Raw genomic sequence first — 20,797 nt, forward strand, 5'->3', positions numbered from 1 at the left:
GTGCTGGTCTCTGGTGAGACCCCACCTGCATCCAGCTCTGGGGTCCCAGCACACGGAGGACGTGGACCGGTTGGAGCAAGTCCAGAGGAGGGACACCAGGATGATCAGAGGGATGGAGCACCTCTCCCATGAGGAAAGGCTGGGAGAACTGGGATTGTTCAGCCTGGGAAAGAGAAGCTTTGGGGTGACCTAACTGTGGCCTTCCAGTAGCTGAAGAGAGCTGACAAGAAAGATGCAGAGACTATTTACAAGGACGTGGAGTGACAGGACAAGGGGAAATGGCTTCAAACTAGCAAACAGCAGGGTTAGAGCACAGATTAGGATAAAAATTCTTTACTGTGAGGGTTGGTGAGACACTGGCAAAGGCTCCCCACAGAGGTTATGGACGTTCCATCCCTGGGAATGTTCAAGGCCAGGCTGGATGGGGCTTTGAATGACCTGGTTTAATGGAAGAACCGTAAATTATCTTTAAGGTCCCTTCCAACCCAAACCATTTTGTGATTCTATCACACTTCAGGTTTTTTTCTATTTTTTAAATAAGCAATTAACTTAAACTGGGCCATTGACAGGAACAGCTTAGACCAATGTGCTGAATCAAACTCTGTTTGACAGGCACAACAGAGCCACACCACCTTTAACGAAGACTTTGGGAAGTGCAATCTGTGACCCAGTGGTGAAAGGAAGGCCAGCGACAGAGGCCAGGGCAGTGGCAAAGGAGAGCAGAACCTTTTCAAATTATTTGGGAAAGCTGGTGGACATCAGATCCTGACAGAACCAATCACCACTTTTTAACAGGAAATTAGTGTGCCCTAAATAAAATAACTATTAGTGGAGGTGCAACCCAGCTGCTTCAGTGACCTGAGATTTCCACCAAAAAAAGGGTTCTGAAAATTCCTTCATTTCTTTATGGAAAGCAGAGTGAGAAAAAAAAATTACTCCACTCAGTGTATTAAAATCCCTAAAACATGGATTTATGGGTTTATTAATTTACAAAATAAAATAAATGCAGCTCTGTGGGTAAAATGAACATCTGGAGAGAGAAGACCACGAGCTATGGTCCCTGGCCAGATCGCCAGTCTTGCTTCTCTGCACTCATTCCCTCTCCCAACTCCAGGAGGTGTCACCTGGGGTCATGTCTGTAGCTTTGCTGTCTGACTGCTCATGCTGGGAGTGTTCTCCTTACACAGATATAGAAACAGCACAACTGTATGAAATATGACCATCAAAACATCTATTAGCAGAAAACCATGCAAATAGTTTATAGTCAAGTTAAATAAAAGTAACATCACGACCCTGGTTTTCTACAGCAAAGAGGAAAAATGAGCCTAATGGAAAGAAATCAGACAAGACAAAATAACAGCACAGAGAAAGCCTTGCTGATCAGGTCCTGCTCCCAAATCCAGGTAAGTAACAGCCAACATATCTTCCTGCCTCCAGAGTACTTCTGGTCCCACAGAGATCTTCCACTGGGCCATAGAAGCAGTGCATAGAGCTACATGTATTTCATATAAGAGAAATAATTAAAAAATGGATTGATGATTGAAGAACTTCTTGTACAGTAAAAAGCATCCCGGTAGACAGAAGAGAAAAACAGGATGAGAAATGGTAAAGTATCAAGATTTTATTGTTTTATTTATATACTTGTAATTCTTAAATGAGACAGTATTTTTTTAAAACAGCAGCAAGCAGAACATACAAGTTGAGAAAAGTGGCAGCGCAGGTAACTCTGTTTGGCTAATGCCCGTTCATGTACAAGGTGTACATTGGATTTTTTTCTTTTGAGCACCTTTTGTGGTTATTTTTTCTTGATTTAAGTGTACAGTAAGGCAGTGGTTTTTTCAATAAGGAATATATATATATATTTATATTTATATTTATATATATTTTCAGTCATCACTGTGAATTCTTCATACATGCAAATTCAATAAAATGTACAACTCGGAAATGTTACACTGGGAGACATTTTTCCTCAGAGCAAAGCTTCTAATAAAAGGCAAATACGGGCACCACAAAGTTATAAAAGAGAAGGAAGGCTTAGGAAACCAAGCGTCAGGCGCTACAGACAGGACAGCTTGAGCAAGGAAGGTTGGGGTTCCAGTGAAGATTCCTCCGGCTGCTGGCAAGGCAGGAAGGAACGGATGGTTATTAACAGATGTCTCCAGCCAACTCCCTCAGGAAGGTTCACTCTAACCTGAGAAGTTCCACATCAAAGAGGAGTGTGGCATTGGGAGGTATGACCCCAGGGTGGCCTGTGGCTCCATAAGCCATCTCAGGTGTGCAGGTCAACTTTGCTCTTTGTCCTAAGCTCATCTGCGTTTTGGACGTTGGAGAAAGGAAAAGAGAACACACACACAAAAAAAAACAGGATTAGGAGGAAAACAAAAAAAATCATTACCTGGCAGATTTACAGAATCATGGAGTGTTGGGAACACCAGATTCATAGAATTGTTTAGTTTGGAAAAGACCTTTAGGATTATTGAGTCTGGGGCTTGGAAGAAGAAGGTCTTTAAGGTTCTTTTCAATCCAAGCCATTATATGATTCTGAGTCCAAGCAGTTTCACTTCAAGCTGAAGCTGCCACAAAAAGCTCAGGCATGGACATGGGCCTCCTCAATGATCTGCACTCTCACAGCAGTTATTTAAACTGCCAGAACCAGCCTGGAAGTGACACAAAGACTTTTTAACACAATGCTTGGTCCATCCTGCCTGTACTGGGGCAGGCTGCAGGAGGTCTGAGTTCCTCCTGTGGAGCACAGGGTACAAGGAACACCATCAGCAGGCACTGGGAAAAGCCCTCAGAGCTCTCTATTCATGACAGACCAGTGCCCAACACAGCCAGGTTCAGCACTTATTTCCCTAAACTGAGTCCCTAAACTGTCCCAGTGCAGACATCTCACTTGTGCTACTGATCCAGGCAGAGAGCCCTTGCCACTGGATGGGCAGGAATGCTGATTTCCCTCACTCCAGGCTGGCTTTGAAGGGAACTGCTCACTGAGATCTGGAGTTATTTTCTAACTGAGAATTTTGGAACATTTTCAAGCTGCTGTTCATGCACTATACACTGGTGATGGAATATTCACTGGGCAAGAAACAGTGATTTGAAACAGTGATTTTAACTCAGACCTCTCTCCCAAGACTGGGCACATCACTGGACTACAGATTATGTGATAGCTCCTGTTGAGAATATTTTCAGGTTCTATAAAATATACAAAGCTAGAGAGTCAATTACTTTGGGTAAAAAAAAAAATGGGGATATGAATTTTCCCACATTCAAGGAGTATTCATGGCATGGGGCTGAGGACGTCCAAGCCATCAGCCTCCCCTGGTCCCCACAGAGATTTTGCATGGAGCTGGCTGTGCAGTGCTTGGATGTGTCCCTGCAAAGCAGACAGCTAGTAGGTCATGCCTGGGGTTTTAGGGATGAGGCAAATTTGAACTTTGAGAAGCTGAGCAGAGAAACGCAGACCCTGCTGACATCTGACAGTCATTACACCAAGGTTTGCGAAATCTGTGAGCTGGACATAGGGAACTGCCTTGTTCCAAGAGACTCTGTCCAGCAGACTCCCCAAATCCCTCAAACCCTGCGGTGGAAGGAGACAGCCACGAGCTCGACTTGTGTCAGTGATCCACTAGGAGGAGCAGGAGGGCAGCGTGTGGCCACACGGGCTTCTGGCATGGCTCTCGGCCACTTATTTTCTAAGGGACAAGAGCTGGGGAGTGAGAACAGTCAAGGAAGGGATGAATTTAATCACCCACTGCTTGTTGATGCTGCTTTATCTGCAATGGCTTCTGCTTCCTATAGCTCTGCAGTGATGAGCTCTCTTAGGCCTTTCTGCAAAGCAAATAATTAGCAGTCCAACTCAAATCCTTCATAGGAAGATGGTATTTTTCACAGTCTAGGATTCCTAGGATTTCTCTGGCTGGAGAGAAGGGAATGCTTGCACTGCTTTCTCCATAGGGCTGGAAACCCTTGTCTCTTCCACCCCTCTCTGGAAAAGCATCGTTACATCATTCCTCATGGAATTATTTCTCATTTTGCATTATTCCCTTCTCTCTACTTAATCATAAGAACTTGTTCCTGTTAAAGTTGTTCCTATAAGAGTATATGAGCAGTTGCCTCCTACACTGAGCTCTTGGATCCTGAAATGGGAAGTCGGGAGGAATCTGCACCCTGGTTTCATTCACTCATGCTCTTGAGCAGCCTGATCACACTCCTTATGTGTGAGGGGCCTCACAGCACTGCACAAAAAGCAAGACCTGGCAGTGAATTGTACTGTGGGGCTTTTACTGTGCTGGTACTCACACTGTAATTGATGGAGGGCAGTTTTCTTTCTCTCAGCATAGGGCTGGTCAGTGAATGTTTTGTAGCTGGGAGTCTGACGTTGTAAAAATGTAACAGTGCAGTTTAGTACCCTATTCAGTCAGGGTCAGAATCTGTAGCTGGCTCATGGATGCCATCAGATAGGGCAGCATGGGCTTTTATGGAGTAGCTGAATAGAGGTCACTCCATAAAAAGCTGCCACCTCAACATTTTAGAGGCCACTGCTGTCTGTTTGTGGAGCTGACAGAGGGAGAGGGACAGGGCTTATATGGCACCTGGGGAGGGGACTTCATCTCTCCCCTCCCAAATGGATACCATGGGGAAGGGCTTGTGAGCAGGGGATAGCCCTGAGTGGGTGGATGGATGGATGGATGGATGGATGGATGGATGGATTGAAACTACAGGAAATACTGTGCTCAAATGCACCATGCTTTCATAAAAACACTCCATATCCTTCACTGTGATTTCCACTTGGTCTTGTCACCACTGCCCTAGACATTGCTGAGCTCACACATCCTTCAGCCAGCTCCAGGTTCAGCCAGAACAATTTATTAATACCTGTGTAACACCTTCTTCAAATCCTTTAATGACTTCTTGCCTACCAATCTTGAACCTGAAAGGCTTGTTTCTGTCTCTGGAGGAATCAAACTTCTTTCCATTCTGTAGCATTCCTGCCAAAACAAGACACATGGTTTCAGTCTGAGCTACATCTAAATTTAAGAGCTGAAGGAGAGGGAAGGAGTGAAAAATTAATGTCTTGGTCACATCAGCTGCTCATTTCCATTTTCATTTTAAAGCCTCATTCAAAAGGCAGGAGAGGCAACTGCAGTGGTACCATATTGTTACCTTTATTTTTATTTTTACTGTTCTCAATGCAATAGGTTATGACACATATTGCACCAAACATTGCACAGACATTCAGAAGAGCTGTTGTTTGCACAGTGGAGCTCCCTGCCTAAGTGGATAAAAGCAGGCAAGGAACAAGTGGAAGGCAGCAGAAGAGAGAATCCCAAGACAGGTGCCTGATTCAGGGCTGCCCCTAATAGTGTGTGTTACACAAATTGAGCCATCCCACACCATGTGTGTGAAACCTCTACACAACATGAAAACTGCATCTCTCCCCTCACACAGAGAGAACAGAAGAGATTCTGCAGTCACATATACGAAAGTGGCAAAGACATTAATATAAATGTATTACTACCCTTGTTCTTCATGTTTTCATTCAGCCACCAGACAGTCACAGAAGACATGACTCGTTCCTTTGGATGGGCACTATTTCAATCCATGGGTTTGAGCACACGCCCAGATTCCTCAGCAAATGGACAAACCTTCACAGAGCGTTACATGATTAGCTATTCTCCTTCTCTTTTCAAATTGTGGCTGATTACAGTAGCTTTCAATGTAGAAGTACCTGGTACTTAAAATGCTTTACAATATTGCAAGGTTGAGCTGGTATTTATACGTTAGAATCAATCCTTTCTTTGTAGTGCTGTAGAGCCAGTGCTGTGGGCATATACCACGACTCTTCTCTGCAAGGGGTTGTGCAAAAAGAAGTTCATTACTCTGAGAAAGACTCTGGTTGCAAAGAACATTAACAAGTCCAGCTTTGAAAGAAAATGCTGAGAAAAAGGGTCTTTAAGATCCAGAATCGAAGATACAGTCTTACTAGTATATTTCCATTAAAGCAGTTATATTAACAGATCAGCTTGATGCACAAATTTTATTTTTCAGCGAAAGCCATCAATTATTGTCCAATAACAAAGAGGCATATTTTGCTTACTTAGAAAGTCTGAACTATGAATCAAAGGTAAATATGAAGAGATGTGCCAGAATGAAAAACAGAGACTAAAAAGGTAGGATTCATTTTGCCAACTTTTAGGCTTCTAAGATGTAGCCAGCTACTTCTGAGCTAATTACTCAGAGAAAATAGATAATCAAGTCAGAGAAAAATGCACTTTCAGGGAGCAATTTATCTAATCAGATCTAGGGATGTACATTAGGACATCATGAATCACATCCCAGCAGTGCCTATTTCTGTGCAATGAATAAAAGGAAGTCCAAACAACAGCTTAGACACAGATGTCTTCAAATTCATTAGTAGTTAAATCAGCAGCAATGGAATTCTTGACTTGCAGTTATGAGCACACAGTGTTTGATTATTCCAGTGGGGCTCTCTGTCCAGATATTTTACATTAACTTTAAAATAAAATGCCACATTAAGGCAAATTAGCCATTAGCCAAGTCCAACATTTGTCCAAGTTGATCTTTCAGACCTATGCATGTACTCAAGGCCTTAGAAAGAAAACTATGGAGTAATCTGCCCATAAGGAATGTTTCATAACCATTACCATTAGTGCCTGATATAATCCTTTAGTTTTTTACAGTAAAATAACGAGGTGTTGTATGTGTGTTCTCATGCAAGTACATAGAATCACAGAATCAGTGTGGTTGGACAAGACCTTTGAGATCACTGAGTCCAACCTTTGACTCAATGCCACCTTGTCAAACAGAACATGGCACTGAGTGCCACATCCAGGTGACTCCACCACCTCCCTGGGCAGCTCATTCCAATGCCTAATTATCCTTTCTCTGAAGCAATTTCTCCTAATGTCCAACCTAAACCTGCCCTGGCAAAGTTTGAGGCCATTTTCTCTTGCTCTGTCCCTTGTTCCCTGGGAGCAGAGCCTGGCCCCCACCGGCCGCCCTCTCCTGTCAGGGAGCTGTAGAGAGTGATGAGGTCCTGCTGAGCCTCCTTTTCTCCAGACTAACACTCCCAGCTCCCTCAGCCACTCCTCACAGGACTTACCCTCAAGACCCCTCCCCAGCTCCATTGCCCTTCTCCGGACTCACTCCAGCCCCTCAATGTCCTTCCTGAACTGAGGAGCCAGAATTGGACATAGAACCCAAGGATGGCCTCACCAACACAGGGGGAAATTCACTTATATTATTGCAATGCATCAGCTCAGTGATATCCACAAACCCCTCCAGGCAGGCTGGGAAGCCTCAGTAGCTCCTGAACAAGGTTTTCCAGCTACAGACTAAGATGGATTCATTTGTAATATAGAAATTCAGCCAGTATTGGGGGAGGGCAGGCAGGGAGAAGCAGCTCAGGGGGAGCTCTCAGGCATATAATATAATCCTTTTTGAAGTATTTGATCTTAAATTTAAGAGACAGTCCTTCCTCAGAGCACTTTTATTTTTAAACACATCATAAAGCCTTATGATTCTATGAAATGGAAGGAGACTACTACAGAATCCCAATATTTAGTAGTTTTAATATTAAAACTTAGTATTGTCATTACAGTTTGCATGTTCAAAGCAGTACGCAAACATTGATTAGTCTTCACATTAGCCCAAGGAGGTAAAGAATATATTTATTATAAAATAGCCTCAATCTGAAAGTTCAGATTCAGATGCAAAGTTCCACAACACTTTATTATGCATTCATTTCACTTTGTAACTAAATCCTATTAAAACTCTTAGCTTAAAGCTCTGATGGTTTACGAAACAGCCCACATCAATCCAGCGACAGAATCAGAATTACCTCTTCAGAGATTCTGACAACAGCTCCTGGACAATGTTTCCCATTTAAAGTAACATTTCCATCTACCCATGAGCTTGCTAGTTTGATACACCATTTAAAAACTAATTAATTTCACTAGAAAATGCCCAAAGAAGATGTGTTAGGCCTTGTAGAAGAAATCAGGCTTTTCTACATTTACAGCACCATCCTATTTTCAGCAACAACTGAAAATTCATGAGGTTATGGATTCATAAATGTAACTTACTCTGTCATCACCTTACTGCTTTTGGAAGACAAACTGGGATGCAGTGTCTGTATTCACTGAAGTTCTGGCAGGAGGGTCAATTTTTATGTGAGCACCCTTTAAATGTACATCCAGTCTGAAAATGAGTCAGAGACTCCATGTGCCCTGAAGAAGTTCTGATACGGATTTAGATGTGAACTTTAGATCTTTTTTATCTCTGATTCTGAGAGTTTGAGCTAGCTATGCAGACTCCTGGGAGCTAAAACAGCACACTGCTTTATTTTCTCTCTTGCTAATGCACCAATTGATTTTTTTTGGTGAAAAAATTGATTTAGTTAATATTCTTCAACAAGGATGGATGCCCATCTTCAGCCTACGTCTTTATTTATCTAGCTAACAGCAAGGAGCAAAAAACCCACAATCTGGAACTCAGCAATTACATTGTTTTGCAAGTCAGAACAATCAATAAGAATTTTGACTGAGCAAGGACATCTAGATGCCTATATGGCTACTTGTTAAAAAAACATTATGTTTCTGAAAAGGAAAAATCATTGTATTAAAATAATTAATTGCACAAACTTGGTTATCAGAATATGTCATGGATTTGAAAACATTCTGATCTACAAGGCATCCTAACTGAAAACCAGTATGTGATTTAATTTTAAAAATTAAATGGGTGCGGAAAAGAAGACATTTCAGATCATGGATCCTACTGAATCACTGATGCTCAGCTCATTGAAGCTGCAGATTAAAGAGTAGCTGGATCATTTTATTAAGGAACATGACCACAGATCCATCCAAACTGCCAGGACTACAATGCCATTTGGGCTAAAATGGCAGTGAAATCACAGCTTCAGGAGAAGTTCAACACAAGTTATTACTTCTTATTAAAACACAGGTGTGCCTGCAGCTGTCTGCACTACTTTTTAACACCGCACTACTTTAGCTAAGATCCCATCACTGAAGTCTGTTTCCTAAGGGGAGAGGGCTAATGAAATGACACTGTCTGCACTTGCCTAATAATGTGTGATTCTTTGAGCCAATTTCAACCACATTTGGCAGAGGAATAGGGATCATACCAACATTAAGATCTTATGCATGCGATGAAAAAAATCTGTGTAGAAAGAAGAGCCTGTAACAGCTTCTACCAAGAGAAAGGCTCAGTCTTTGTTAGCAGAGAAACGCTATTATTGAAGAGAGGTCAGGAATGGAAAGGCTGGACCACAGACTAAGTTTCTTTTTGCTTACTTTTCTTCTTTCATCTGAGAACAATTCAGCTGGGAATATAAGCAATCACATAGCACAAATCCGTGGAGCCAGCCCAGCTTAGACACCTGATACACCTATTGTCCCAACAAAACCCTGCCCCAAAGCATGGCAAAATTGTTATCCACACAAAGGATGGATGGAGAGAGAACACTGGAGGCCATCCGTCTGTCACGCTTTTGTGCCTGAACCTGGAAAATTCATGTGTAAATTCTACTGCTAATGTTATCCACTTCAAAGGTAGAAACTGGGTCTCAGCCTGGCATCTAGGCTAGTCCTATGGCTAATGTAGAAAGAGCAGTATCTCCAAGAATGATTAATCCCACCTAGGTTTATACGTTAGGAAATAAACCTCCTGGAACTGTTCATCATTCTCAGTGACCTACCTTACAAAAGGTAAGGTACCTTAAACCAAATGCTAGACTGCCAGGTTTTTATAGGGCCCTAGTGAGGCAGTATGAACTCAGCTATCCATCTCTAAATGAAGTAGGCAAAATTGCATCCCAGGCTTCACTGACTCCAGTGTTTACTGAATTATTTGTCTCTGCAGTGTTGACAAATTCTGGGAATCAGAAGATGACGATCCTAATCCAGGACAAATCTCTTGGTTTCACTAGTTGCTCTCTTTTTATCCTGTACAATGGGATTCACTTACCTCACAAGTATTGAGATAAACTGAATTAAATAGGTGACTTTCAAAAAACAGCATCATCCATCTAGGAAGTATTCCATTCCTATATTTTTTCAAACAGTAATTACCTACAGAATGTAAAGGCAATACATAGGCTTGAGGACAGCTGCTTCCTGAACAGTTTTTGGCAGCAGAAAGAGGGGCAGATATTCTGAAGTTTCTAGGACACTATCCCATTTCGTTTTATGTAGACCAGAGGCTCTTCAGGACAGGGACTATATTCTGATGCCACTCAATTCCATCACCTTTCCAATTATGCCCTGTAATCAATCTGTGCTGTTAGGAACATATCTTTCGGTTTGGTTCCTAGGACTTTCTGAGGAGTTAATTTTGCTGTGGGTTAAGAATTTTTTTATCTCAAGTGTTTCTTTTTTTCCTCATAAAATATATTGTTTCTATGTCAAAACATATCCATATTCTGTCAGAAGAACATCACAAAGGCTGGAAATTCTGATCTTCCCCCCATTTACAACATGCAACTATTACTAATATCCACTTTTAGCCTGGAAAATATACTATCAGAAAGGTTCTAGGAGCTGCACAAAAGTCCTTGTGTCAACATTGATGCCTTCCCAATGTATAGAGGGAAGGCACAGTTCAGCACAATCCCTGAAGTGGTGGTGGGAGAAACACATCCATAAAGTCACAAATCACACCCCAGCTTGATTCACACCAGAACTCCACTGTAGTGTTACTTGCATTTTACATTAAAATAGATCAGTTGTCTTCAATAATAAAATAATGTGAAAAAATACTGTAGCAAAGCATTCCCTGCATTCAGTGGTGTTCCCACCTTAGCTTGTGGCTGAGTCTCAAGCTAACACACCTGAAAAAAGTGTGTTTTCCCTCCGGAACAAAAACAACTCCCCTATGTCTTAGTGTTAAATGCAGAGATCTGGGCAACAGTTTTCTAGGCAAATACTGTCAGTGCCTTGTGTTTCTTCTTCCCAGGACCTAACTCAGCTCTCCAACACTTTCCATCAGAATCCAGATGTGCATCACTCAGACATCTCACACTTCTTGCATCTTAACTTCATTATTATCTCAAAATTCAATTCACTGTTTTACATACTTCTGTTGTAACAACAGCTCCCAGTAACCTGGCCATGAACCTGCTCCTGCCACAACACAGTGAGCAGCACACACCTCTGATTTCCTTGATTTGACTTCCAAAGCAAACTCTTCTGGACAAATTTGTTGTCTCATTAATTTTGCTGATAGCTATTGTAATGGAAACAAAGAGAATGTGAGCTGGAAGATGCTTTCGTTCTCTTCATTGTGTTGGAATAATGGCCACCTTACTGTATCCTGTCTGGGGACTTTGGCAACTGAACTGCAAAGGAAGCCTCACTTTTCCAGGGAAAGGCTCAACAATAGAGGTTTAGTACCACTGCAAACACTCAGCTTTATCCTGCTAACATTTTCTCTGCTTAATACAAACAAAGTCTTATGTGGAAAAAAAGGATTTACTGTCTTAGACTGCATTTTCCTGACAGTTTGCAGCCACTTAAGAAAAAAAAAAAATTAATACTTTAAGGGAATTTTCAGTCTAGAGGGATGAAAAAAAGGGAGAAGGGGATAAGCACAACTCTGCAGCATATCAGCTCTTTACCACAATTATTTCATTTGTCCAGAAAGGCAATAGCAAGGACTTGAATGTGCCATTTGTTGCCATGACAAACCGACTCAAAGTGAAGAAGTGGGAAATGGATAGCGGTGGTGGGCACTTCCCAGTTCCTGCTGCTGCAGCACACTTCAGTAATGCTTCATCTTTTGAACACAGGCAGCCTTGCTACTTCATTTTCTTCCTGTATTAGATACTCATATATCTTTAATGTGGAGTAAGAGCAGCACAATCAATTATTTATTATGCAGCTGACAGCGTGCAATGAAGACACAACAGACAACTCTTCAATAATGCATCACCGTGGGCTATGAATCACTGTTGCGTACAACCACAAGACAAAATGAAAGAACCTTGCACTTAGCTCGACTTCACAGCCAGAAAATTACCTGCAATTGTCTAGTTCACTCTGCTGAAAGGCATTCTTCTGTCCTAGCAGCTTTAGGGATTTGCATACTTTTAAGAGAAGGAAAAGTAGATTTACCTTCAAGGTAGATATGAGGCTCACTAAGCATAATCTACGTGAAATGTAAAGAGAAAACAATTCTTCTGGTATCCCGTCACCTTAAAAAAGTACTTTTATTTTAGAGTTTGATTCTGTTCCTGTTACAAAGTTCAGCTGTAAAATATACTTTACTGCAGCATAAGGCAAATTTCATTTGAATAAGCATGGCAGAATCAGGTCAATGTGGGAATGCTAATGAGGGGGACAATAGATGTCTAAAGCAGCATTTTAGAGAGAATATATTAATACAGAAATACTTTGGATCTCTTGTTTCTCTATCCCCAAACACCATGTCCTGTAACACAGGGACTGCAGGGAGAGGGAATGTTCCTTATTGGTCTGGGTCTTTCTGTCCCTGCCCTCTGGTAGCAGCCCAAAAGCACAAAGAACAGTTCAAGCATGGTTGTAATACAAAGAAGAGAGTCTGCAAGATTTCCCACACAAACACATGCAGCAGAGCTTGCCCAAAGAATTCTGAGCACCTAGTGCACCATGAAAACAAAGCAATAAAATAATATTGTTTTATTTTTTCAACTTGGTTTCATTCTCAGTCTCATCCTATGCCACATGTATTTCCTTCCCTCCTCCCTTTTTGTTTCATGGTTGCCTGTGCTGTGGGGTGTGGATTTGACATTTAACCTGTGGCACATTCACAACTGTGCAGGTGACCTCCCACTGGGGAGTTACACACTTGTGTAGCAAGTTAAACCTGAAATAGGTGTGAATGTGACAGCCACTGTCTCTCAGGCTATGGCACCAGAGGGGCCCAAGGTGGAACTCCAGAGTTCTCAACACAGATCTGGGGACAGGGAGCATGGAAAAACACCAGAAAAGCATCTTCAGAGGTTTCTAGTGAAAGCTCTGAGCATGGCTCTGAGATCACATGAGAGGGGACTTGGGGTAAAAGCACGAGGTTCTTAATTCCTCCTCTGTTCCAGGGAAGAAACTGCCAGAAGAAACACCTTCCAGCCCAACATGACAGTCTTAGCAGCAGTTAGGTGGGCTTTAATGATAAGCTGTTCTCAGGCTGGGCATTTTTTTGGTTTTCAGCTGTCTAGCCTTGTAGTATGTTCCATTCTGAATAAAATTTGTGCTAAAAATCTTCATTTAAGTGCAACATTTCTGATTCCCTTGGCTTAAGCTAGCAACAGCCTAGTGACAGTTTCACCCATCTCTACTAGGGCACTGAATTAAGGAGCTATGGAGAGAATCATAGAATGGTCAGGGTTGCAAGGAATGTTAAAGATCATCTCATTCCAACTCCCTGCCATGGGCAGCACATCTTGCACTAGATCCAGCTGCTAAGGGCCCCATCCAGCCTGGTCTTAAATATTCCCACAGATAGGGAACCCACAGCTTCTCTGGGCATGCCCAACAACAATAAATTTGAGCATGAAAATTTATATTATTTATGTGTTACCACTTAACTCCAATATGGCATGTTGGCTTTTGAGGCATTTGGAACCGAAAAATAACATTTATTCCCACATCCCTGGTGAATGAATGCTCTTTCTCTCCCATAAGTCCTTGTTTACTTGGTTTTTTATCACATCCCACATTCTTAATGATACTCAGCATGGCTACAGCTCCTTTACAAGGGAGTGTTTTACTAGGACTCATCTTGACAAGCACAGTAATTGTCTAACATCATGCAAAGGACTCAGCAGCTACTCTGTTCTTAAATAAGATGGGGAAAAGGAAAAACATTTTTGGAAAAAGAGAGAAACACAGGACACAACCAGAGAAGTAAATAGTTTATAAAAATGGGTGTTTACTGAGCCAGTATGTCAGCCAGCCACAGTCAATATGCCAAAATTACATATACTCTTAAGTCAGAGGCAGACACTGCTGTTCCACCATGATCTCATATGTACATAAAACATACATAATGCAGAAGTCCAATGCTTTTCATCCAGGGTGTCCAACTTTTTGATCTAGACTGGTCAGACGGCCCTGTAATATCTTATTTTAGAGATGTGGCATAACCTTCCCGGCTGGCATTATGCAATAGCCCCTCCCTTCACAAGTGTTTGGAGAATTCCTGGGGAGTCATCTCCTCCTGCCTGTGATTCCATGCAGAAAAATGAGACATTACTTCACTGACACCAATTTGAGGCCACTATGAGACTCACTCCACCATACCACGCAGAGTTTCCAGGGTGATCAGGTGGAACACACTGCTGGCCCACTCAAGGGATGAGTCCCCTGCTGGGATGGAAAAGGCATCTTGATGCTGCGCTCTCCTCACTGACATGGACACACTGTAGACTTCTAGGTAGCTAAAGACAGTCAAGCTTAATTCCACCCAAAATTACTTGATGACAGTCAAGATTAGTGAAAAAATGCAGCTTAAAATCAAGCTGGTTCTGATTTGTGCACCAAATGCCTTCCAGTGGATTATTTTGCCTGACGTTCTTTAGAATGGGTGACCACACATCTACCCAGTCACTTACAGTGTGTCAATACACTCAGCAACCCTGCTGCAGGAATAACAGAAGAGCCCCTTCTAGTCTTAGAATGAACTCTGAGAAGGGTTCATTAACAAGTTATGTGTTGGGAAACCCTTACTGTATTGTCAGAACTTCAGCCTACCATTAATATCAGATAAACCCAGCATTTGCTGAGCAGAAGCTTTGTTGTTTGCTGCATGACCCTAGACCTTCATTTTAAAAGGTAGATGAGATACACTCATCAAAGGGACAAATCTTTCCATGGATATACAGTTTGCTCTTCCCACCTACCAGGAATGCACCTGCTTTCCCAAAAAAAAGGAGTATTTTTGCAGTATTATTTTCAATGTAAACAGTGTTTTTTGTGCCCCAAGGCAGACACTGTCAGTGTCATAAATATCACTCTGCCTGTAAACTTTGAGTTTGTTCTGAAATCATATTACTGTGAGATTATTTTTTAGCCACATTTGTTTCCTTTTTTTGCTCATCATTCCTGATGTTGCAGATTCTCTTTGGCATGAACTGGCACAGTTCCCCTGATATTAATGGAAGTACAAAAATATATGTAACAGTTTGAGACCTGGATCTCAGTAATTTAAATCTACGTTGAATCATGCACTTGGGACTATTCTCCAGAGCAGAATCCTGCAAGAATATAGAATAATGTACATTTGTGATCACACAAAAAACTGCATGTCAAAAAGAATAGGTTGTGTCACCAGACAGCAGTGTCAGTATAACTCACCTTCATTTTATTCCCTGTGAAACAAGCATTGTAGTTTCACCAAGGTCAGCCAGTCAATAGCATATCCTGCAATAATATTATTAACTAATGCACTTTGCCTTGGATATCCTGAAAAGCTTCATTCAGTAAGCCTTTAAAACATCTTCCGAGCCACAGTGGAAAGGAGCTATTAACAGTGCAGTTTGTTCTTAAAAATAGGTCTTTTCCATCTCTAAGTTTTGATCTCAGTGTTCTTACAAACGAACTATGGAAAAAGTAGCAGCTGTTATCTTGACAGATGGGTCTAAGGCATTGCTCTGCTGGACATTACAGTCATCTCTCTGAAGAACAATAGGAATTTCCAAGAGCCTGTATCTATTTTCATCTCCTTAATAAGCCACTCATGTCTTGGGCAATGAAGAAGAAAGAACGCAAAAGAAACATTTTAGGGGACACATCTCAAAGAAAGAGGTAAGAAGAGGAATATCACCCATTAGGGACTTTCCCCTTGCATTTTACTGAAGTGAGAGACAGAAAAAGAATCAGAAGTTTTTTACAGAGGCAATAGGGAAAAGCAGGCACTTCCAGAAGGTGAGATACAGAAAGCCTGTGCACCAAGTGAAGTGCAGCTGATAGTCAGGTAGCAGGACACAGCAAGTAGAACGATGAACCTCAATTTTAATCTCTTTCTAAAATTTAGCATCATCATTCATTTTGGATGTAGAGCTTTGAATCTGGTTTTAAAGACAGACAGAAGGCTGAGAAAGTTCATCCTTTTTTCAAGGGTGGTCGGGAGAGATGGTAGTGCTGCCCATCTTTCCTATTACAAACACTTGTCAAGGCACTGTGAGTTCAACTCCACCTTAAATCTGAATTTAAACTTGTTTTCTTCACCTTTTCTGATGGCATTCTCATCATCAGACAACCAAACACTCAACAGGATCACCCTCTCTGCTCCCTCCTTGAATCTCTATGATAGCTGGAAATAAGAGAACAACAGAATTAGGAGAAAACTAAACAAGTAGTAATTAGGGAAGTCAGTAGCATGGGCAGAGATCTGGATCCCAGTTCACAGACTCATGGAATCATAGAATGGTTTGTGTTGGAAGGGGCCTTAGATAATCTCATTCCAATCCCTTTGGCACCTCTCGCTAGCCCAGGCTGCTCCAAGCCCCATCCAACCTGGCCTGAAACACTTCCAGGGAGGGGGACACCACAACCCTTCTGGGCAACCAATCTTTGCTCCCAAGAGTTGTTAGATCAGCAGTGCCTGATGTGTAGGGTTTGTCCCTGCATTGCCCTCACTGCCTTCAGTGGGAGTTTGAGGATGGACTGCAAAGACCAAAACCTTCTCCCAAAAGCAAAAGTGTTTTCACTCTCGGGACTGCAGCAAACAAAAGACATTGTAAATTAAGCCAGTTTAGATACTACAAATAGAAATAGCAGTCAGTCCATAGATACAAACAACAGATATAAACATTGCCAAAAATACCTCAACAGCACAACAGAGTGGAGAGCAACACAAGTTGAGTGTGGAAAAACAGCAAAGTACTACATAAAGAAATGTATTATTACACCAACAAAAAAGAGCCTGAAGATTTCAGACTCTACAGTGAAATGTGTAATATTATAATCTGTAAAAGAAAGACTGAGATGGTGCATACATTGCATAGCTCACAGGGACTGCTGTAGACCAGACTGTGCTCTATCCCAGGTCACACTATCTTTTATAATCCCAGCATGTGTAACTGAAAAAGTAGCAGCTATATGAGAAATTTACTATGTGAAGTCAGTAAAAATCGGTTCCTAGCAATCATATGGCAAAAACATTCAAACCACAGTATCAAAGGTTGTTTTTCTGTGGAAAAAATAATCAATGTCCTGTTCAATTTCAAAACTCCAGAGAAAATATGGTTCAGGGTTGAATGGAATAAAATATTTTGCTTTAAAATAATAAAAAGAAAAGGCTTATGTTCATCTGAAATATTACATTCTAGGAAGACTTAATTACTTGGTTTTCTTATTACTAGTATTTAAATCTATTTAAAATTCAGCTTGTATGAGGTCTAAGGGGTTCTTGAGCACCACCACCTATCCAGTTACATAACACTAAATATTGTTTAGCTACATCCAAGCTAAAAGTCCCCAGAGTTATTAAGAAGCAAACATAAAAGGAAAAGAGAGAAGTTTAAATTCATAAGAAGCTTGCTGAAAGGGAGGCATATCAGATAAAATCCAAATATCCACACAGCCCAACCAGACAAAAAAAAAATGCAGAACTGAGCAAAAATTTGGATCAAAGAAGCTGACAATTATGTGAGAGGGATACAGTTATGTAGCCTAAAATAATAATTCACCCAGTAAAAATAGTTGAACAGATCTTCCCTGACCAGGTAACATGGCTCACTCTGTAATCCGTAAGATCTAATGCTATGGAATGTGTAAACATTCAATTAATTTGAGTCGCTGCTTCGATTTTCCCATTTTGCACACAGGAAAAAAAAAAAAAAGGCTTGTGGCAGTTAATTTCTCTCTGTTTTGGGAACCATTTGAATGCTTACACGCGGATCTGCTGATTTACGGGCTGCCTGCACAGGCAGTTTCAGTGATCCTGCTCACAAGGGCAGCAATCATCCAGGACACTGGGTCTTTGGAAATCATTCATCAGACTTTTAAGCATTCTGGCTGTTTGTGTCATAAAACACTTGTCAAGAAAAAAGTGAATAAAATTGAAAATCACAGCTATTATAATATTTACTGTATCAAAAGTCTAAGAAAGCCATAACAATTCTGGTAATTCAATTCTTGATCTATACATATTTCTGTAATTTTTGTGTGCTTTGCCCTTCTCAGTCACAACATCATCTGCCTTGCCTGTGCACTGTGTGCCCTGGTGTTTGCCTTCCAGCAGGAGGATTAAATAATGCCTTCTGTCCTTATGGATCCTCACTTTCTTACTTGCTGTTCACAGCCTTCTTGGAGAGGTGATCACACATTTCAAAGCCCAGTAGGGTTGCTATTCAGCAGCCAACTCTCCAAGAAAAAAAAAACAACCCGCATATACATTTTTGCACAGCTTACAAACGACCCAGTGAGCCCTTCTATGATCTGCCCTCAGTACTAAGGTGCCTACCCCAACACAAACAGCCTTTCCTGCAAAAATCTGAGCACCTGACTCTGGAGATAATGACACCAGACTCCTAGAAAGCAAATCTCAAGTTAACATTTTGCTAAACAGTTTCACAAATACATCTTCAATCGGTGTTTCCCAAGGGTTTAAAAGAAAGGAGCATGATTCAAAAAGAAAGAAAAGCTGATTTATAAACCACATGCATTTGGATTGCAACACTACATTAAGCAGAGAAGTAATTTTTGAGCAAATATAACAGTCTGCTTCTGCTCAGGTGTAATATTTTTTTACCTCTCTTAGACCAAATTATGTGTTTAATACAGGCACAGTGCACCCTGCAAGCAGCCAGAACTCCAGCAGTGTTTAGTTGCATCTCTTTTCCCAAACTCCTTTGTAGGTCCATGAAACCTAAATATTGGTGCATTGCAGATTGTCATTTTTAGCTGCTGCTATACCCTGTCTTGTTTTGGTCCCTACTGCCAGATGACATCATTTTGTAGCAACTTTTTCAGTGGAACAGCCAATGCTGCTTTTCCCAGGATATTGTTGACTAGAAATCCAACAATAGCATATTTTCTTTTTTATCTTTCTTTTTTTTTAAAGTCATCCTGCTGCAAGTAAGACTGAAGGATGCAAAGGAAGAGGAAATTACAGAATCATATCAGCAAGGAAGATCAAAGGGGGCCCTGTGATCTTGTGCAGTGATGCACTTGGTGTTGTAGTGCAACCTGAACCCAATAAACACATGAGCAGTATCAATTCCTCACAGCTGGCGCATGTGTGGATACATACAATTCCATTTTCTCACAGCAGCTTGAACTTTGTGTCATGTTCTCTGCCTAGTAATCTAATGATGGCTGGAGGTGAAGCCCTAGCAGTGAAAAAAAAAAAACAAAACAAAACAAACAACAAAACACAGAAAGGTCATTTGCCATGCTGCAAAGACAATGTCTGCAGCAAATGTTTCACAGGCCGAGAGCACGGCATCTGGCTGTCATGTAACACAGAATTATATGACAAAATACATTTGTCTTGGCCTCCACAAGTTTGAATTTTAGGGATGCACTATGCACATTCAAATCAAATACCAAACTTCCTCTGGGTGAGCTCCAAGATCTATGTTGACTCTCAGTATTGCTTAATAAAAAGGGGAGGAAGATTTAAACTACAGATTTTTGTTGGGATTTTCTGTTGTTGCTGTTAGGTTTTTTTTTTTTTTTAAGTCTAATGCTTTGCACAGCCATTAAAAGGATACAGAGTTTCACACATGACATGAAGCTGACATTGAGCATTTCTAGTAATGGCACAATTATGTTTTTACTCCAAGGCAGACAGACTCCATCCCAGTGACTGGGAGAACATGTTATCTGATCCTTAATTGGTTTAACAGTCCATAGAACCCTTTTAGGCAGGTGCCCAGATATGATCTTTATTTCTGTCTTTGTGGTGACAGTGCTACTCAACTCAGTGCCTTGGGCCACGTCTCTGGTTGCTTACATCTCAAACATTTCAGCTCAGAAGAGAACACAAATCAGCGTCACCTGTATTTTTAAGGTTACAGGAACATGTAACCCTTCTTCTGATCTTGTTCAGAGCAGCTTCGTATCCTGTTGGTTTTGCTAAAGTGTTACAGAATGCAAAGCAGGGGCTCTGTTTTTTTATCTGCTTCAGAAGCCTTTGTGGAGATTAGGAAGTGTTGCTCTGCTCTCTCCCACCTTGCTATCTGGACACAGAAGTTCTATGCCACCTTGCTATCTGCACACAAAAGGTCAGGTTTCAAGCGGGGGTAAATCAATTGAACCTCAAAAAGGTCAAGAGAGCAATGTGAGCTCGTACCGGCTGAGGAGAAATTCCCACTGAGCCATTCCAGAGATATGAGACTTGGGATGCAGGGTTTTCCCACCATACAGTCTGCTACAGATATTTTCAACTCTCCTACACAGTTTCCCTAGCTCCCTAGATAGTCTATTCAATTTTCTTGCTATTTTTTTTCTCACTCACTCACTGTATTTAAAGACAATTTGCCTTCCTGGAAGCCAGAAAATAAACACATTCTAAACCTTGCACCACAAAGATTTTATAATATGGAATTACTCTGCTAGACCCAGGACTAATAAGCCTTGGTATTACAAAATTTACTGTGAGAATATCTGCCCACAACTTATTCTTAACAGCAAGAAACATTTTCTTCACTTGTCCTTGTACCAACAGTCTACTGAGAGGGTAGGAAGGAGAAATGATAGAGCTTCTCCCAGTGTCCTTGCACATACACTTTGAAAGGACCAGAATACAAGAGAGATCTTTGTGGTTTAATTTGTGT

General features: G+C 41.3%; 1 protein-coding gene across 2 annotated transcripts in view; it reads right to left on the bottom strand.

The window, feature by feature from the left end:
* Positions 1–1,606: 1,606 nt before the first annotated feature.
* Positions 1,607–20,797, bottom strand: part of FKBP1B (FKBP prolyl isomerase 1B) — a 45,125-nt gene continuing 25,934 nt past the window's right edge. For both annotated transcript variants that reach the window (XM_068183345.1, XM_068183346.1), the window contains 2 exons: positions 4,879–4,991; positions 1,607–2,310 (listed from right to left, as the gene is read on the bottom strand). In XM_068183345.1, coding sequence (XP_068039446.1) covers positions 2,182–2,310; positions 4,879–4,991 — 242 coding nt within the window. In that variant the 3' untranslated portion in view covers positions 1,607–2,181. The remainder of the gene's footprint in view (positions 2,311–4,878; positions 4,992–20,797) is intronic.

This window comes from Anomalospiza imberbis, chromosome 3 (genome assembly GCF_031753505.1).
Source record: "Anomalospiza imberbis isolate Cuckoo-Finch-1a 21T00152 chromosome 3, ASM3175350v1, whole genome shotgun sequence".
In the NCBI taxonomy this organism is placed as follows: domain Eukaryota; kingdom Metazoa; phylum Chordata; class Aves; order Passeriformes; family Viduidae; genus Anomalospiza; species Anomalospiza imberbis.